At 54.1% G+C, this 3,467-nt stretch overlaps 1 protein-coding gene across 16 annotated transcripts in view; it reads right to left on the reverse strand.

Annotated features, from left to right (window-relative positions):
- Positions 1-3,467, reverse strand: part of EBF3 (early B-cell factor 3) — a 139,201-nt gene that overhangs the window by 133,624 nt on the left and 2,110 nt on the right. For all 16 annotated transcript variants that reach the window (XR_001412419.1, XR_001412418.1, XR_001412417.1 and 13 more), the window contains exons 2-4: positions 2,876-3,032; positions 2,400-2,463; positions 1,715-1,770 (exon numbers count right to left, since the gene is read on the reverse strand). Coding sequence is in view for 8 of the 16 variants with exons in the window: in XM_014945393.1 (XP_014800879.1) it covers positions 1,715-1,770; positions 2,400-2,463; positions 2,876-3,032 (277 nt within the window). In the remaining 8 variants the exon portion in view is untranslated. The remainder of the gene's footprint in view (positions 1-1,714; positions 1,771-2,399; positions 2,464-2,875; positions 3,033-3,467) is intronic.

Below are 3,467 nucleotides of genomic sequence, written 5' to 3' on the forward strand. Positions count from 1 at the left end.
TTTCCTCTGATGAAACCACGTATTTGTAAGTGATTTATTTTTTATTTTGTAGCACAAACAGAAATCCATAAACTGTCGGTTCAGCGCCATTGACTCTTTGATCAGTTACTGGGCGCTTTTATTTTTTTTTTTTCCCCCCCTTCTCCTCCCGTCAGCGGGGGGGGATGAAAAGCCTTTATCCGCAGCACCTTTGCTGGTGCCGAGGTGCGGAGCCCGACCCAACAATAAAAGTGCCCTCAGCCCCTCGCCCCCGCGCTCCTCCAGTCACCGGTAACGAAACTTCGAGCTGCCTAAATAAAGCCTCTTAATTAGACCACTCCAGCGATTTCCGAAAACATTTAGCCGCTATATACAAAGGAAATAAACCCACATTGTCAACTCGAGAGCGCTCCAGAGTTTAAAAGGGCTCCTCCGTAACCGATTCAAATAATGATCGGAGGGTGCGACGCCTTTGTCCGAGGCATCGCCCCCCGCCCGCCCGGCTCCGCGGGGAGATCCCGCCGGTTCTGCCCCGGAGGGACCGAGCCCCGACCCCCCTTTTGGTCAGAAAGAAGCAGAAAGTTTCCGCGGGGTGGGAGCGCGGCCGTGGGCGCAGCCTGCGCGGGGTGCGGGGGCCGCCGCGGGCTCGGCCCGGGCTCCATCCCGCCCGGGGACCGCAAAGTTAACGGGAAGCGGGCCGGTGCGGGCAGGCTGCGCCTCGGGCCGCGCTGTGAGCGCCCGGCGGGATGGATTCATTTCCAGCTCGGGTATCTCATTTCCAGAACACTCTTATTCCCTATTCTCACCTTCCTCCCCACAACCCCCTCCCCAAAAAGAAAAAAAAAATTAAAAAAAAAAAAAAACAGGAAATGTCTCTCCGGAAAAAAAAAAAAAAAAAACAACCAAAAGTTGCTAAAACGCAGGGCTGGTGAGGAGCTGGGGCTCTAATTGCTGCGGAGCGGGGCTGATAACACGTAGTTATCATCGGAAAAGTTGACCAAGACAGGTTAAATAATTTAATAAGGAACCGCTTGTAATTATGTTATTTACAAGGTATGACAGAGGTTTGAGGAAGAAACAGAAGCTGCTCTCAGGGAAACGGGCGGGTTTGGGTGACCCCTGGAGCACGGAGTTTGAATTATGGAGATGGGGGGCTGAGAGGTGAGCCTGGACTAGAGGAGAACAAGATGACTTTTCACCTCAGCACATTTAACTTTTAAATCCAAATAAACGTCTCGCGTTACTCGCTGGTGGCGTTATAAAAGAACGGGGCTGAGCCCGGCCGGTCCGGGGGTGCCCGAGGAGGAGGAGGAGGAGGCTCCCTCTGCCCTTTTCTCACCCGGGAAAAATATTGCCCCCCCCAAAAAAAAAAAAAAGAAAAAAAGTTACAAAGGGGGAAAGTGCATTTAAAAATAAATCTGGGCAACTTGAGGGATTTATTTTTTTTTCTTTCCTCTCCGCCTTGCTAAATTAATTATATCAAACATCTGTTCCCGTGACGCGGTACCGAATGCCACACACACCATCGCCCGGTGCCAACGCTCCCTCCGACACCACCGACACACCTTTAGCTCTTTAGAAATTAGCCCCAAATCACAGCCACCTGGACGGCTCGCCCAGGTAAATGAGAAGAAGGTGCCGTCCATCGCTCTAATTAGCCCCCCCCGCCCCCTCAGGCCAGGGCCAAACGCAAACGGAACCAGTTGCGGGTTAAGAAAAACGTAAAGTTTCTCACCTGCTTGGTCATGGAGTCGATGAGGCGGACGTACAGGTCCTGCTCCGTCCGCACGCCTGGGGGGAAACAGAGACACGGCCCGTCAGGACGGGGGCAGCCCCGACGGCACAACGGGAGCGGCCCCGGGACGGGATGGGGCACGGCACGAATTAAAAAATATAATAAAATTAATAATAATAATTTTTTTTTCAAAAAAAAAAACCCAGAAACGGCCTGGTGACAGAGTTCTCGCCCGCTCCCGGAGCTGGCGCTCGGGGGGCCGTGCCCCGGGCAGCCCCCCCGGGCCGGTGTGCGGCCGGGGCCGGGGGCGGTGGGGGCGGCCAGACCCCCCGGGAACCCGGCCCGGGCTCCGCTCTGCCCGCTCCCGGCGCCCAGCCCGGCCCCGTAATTACCATTAATTCGCAAAAGTGAAAAAAGTCACTTAAAAGTGCTGTTGTGCTGGAGCAGCTATCGATCCCCTTTTTTACTTTCCACTTCAAGACCGACCGGTTAATCATGTGAAGTGCCATCGACTTATTGATCCGTTATGTTTTGTTTTCCTGATATGCCAAGGAAAGAGCCGTGTTTACACGCGTGTAATTTTAATCTCGAAATCTTTATATCCTTTTCCAAAAGGCCTCGAAAAGAAAGTAAAGACTTTTCCGCGGCGACACGGGCGCTCAAAAACGAGGTAACGCCAACTTACCGTTGCTATACAATAACTGAAGTTTATAATGAATCCCATTGTTAGTTTTTTCATTGTTTGGCTCCTGCAAGTAACGATAAATAATTACATTTAGCATGAAAAAATATCCCCCTCCTCCTGACGTCCGCTTTTCTCGCCCCCGAAGCGTTGGGAATGAGGAGTCGGCGGGGATGGAGCGCACTCCGCGGAGCGCTGCTCGCCTCGTTATTATCCCGGGGCCAACGCGGCGCCTTTCGCCGGTTTCTCCGCGTTACGCGGAGTCGGGGCCGCGGCGAGAAGTTTGGAAACGCGGGAGCTGCGCGGAGCGGCCGCCAGAACGGGGGGGACCCGCACGTGGTCTGGGCGCCCCTGGAGCCCCGTTATAGGGCTGCCGGGCTCGGGAAGGCGCTTTCCTCAATTAAATCACGCCGAAACGGTTTCCCCCCCACCCCAAAAAAATAATAAACCTGACCCCGCTCCGACAAGAGCAGACTTACTTTCTCTTTCTCCACAAAGTCCACAAAAGCCGTTCTCTCAATCTCCACCGGCTGCCCCTGCCTGTCGTACAGAGCTAAGACGAAGTGGAAAAAATTGGATTTTCTGAGATTGGAAGGCGGCTGTTTCTCGAAATGTGCCCGAGCCAGCCCCACGCCGCTGCGGGAGAAAACAAGACAAGGCGTGGGTGAGAGCAGCGGGGAAGGGGCGCGCAGGCTCCGCGGCCGCGGGGGGACGCGGGGAGCGCGGAGCGGCGCGGAGCGGGGAGGCTGTAAGTGATACGGGGCGGGCGAGCGGACGGGATTCATCCCGCTGCCCAGCGGCTCCTCTTTCATGGTCGTCCCACCTCTTGGTATATTTTCCTGAATCCCAAACATTAAAACAAATTTGGGCAAAACCAGCTCCTAACCAAAAGGGGTTAAAACTGAGGGAAATGTCAGATACGGGGTGGGTTGGTTGTCGCTTGATTTTCTCTCTCTCTCTCTCTCTCCTTGGCGGCTGGAATATAAGAGATGACTTTACTCCCTGTGATCAGTAGGAGAAAAGCCCAGTTCAAGTCTTGCTTCCTTCTTCAATCTGTCCTGTATTGGCACG

Source organism: Calidris pugnax, unplaced genomic scaffold (assembly GCF_001431845.1).
Source record: "Calidris pugnax isolate Ruff unplaced genomic scaffold, ASM143184v1 scaffold89, whole genome shotgun sequence".
NCBI lineage: Eukaryota > Metazoa > Chordata > Aves > Charadriiformes > Scolopacidae > Calidris > Calidris pugnax.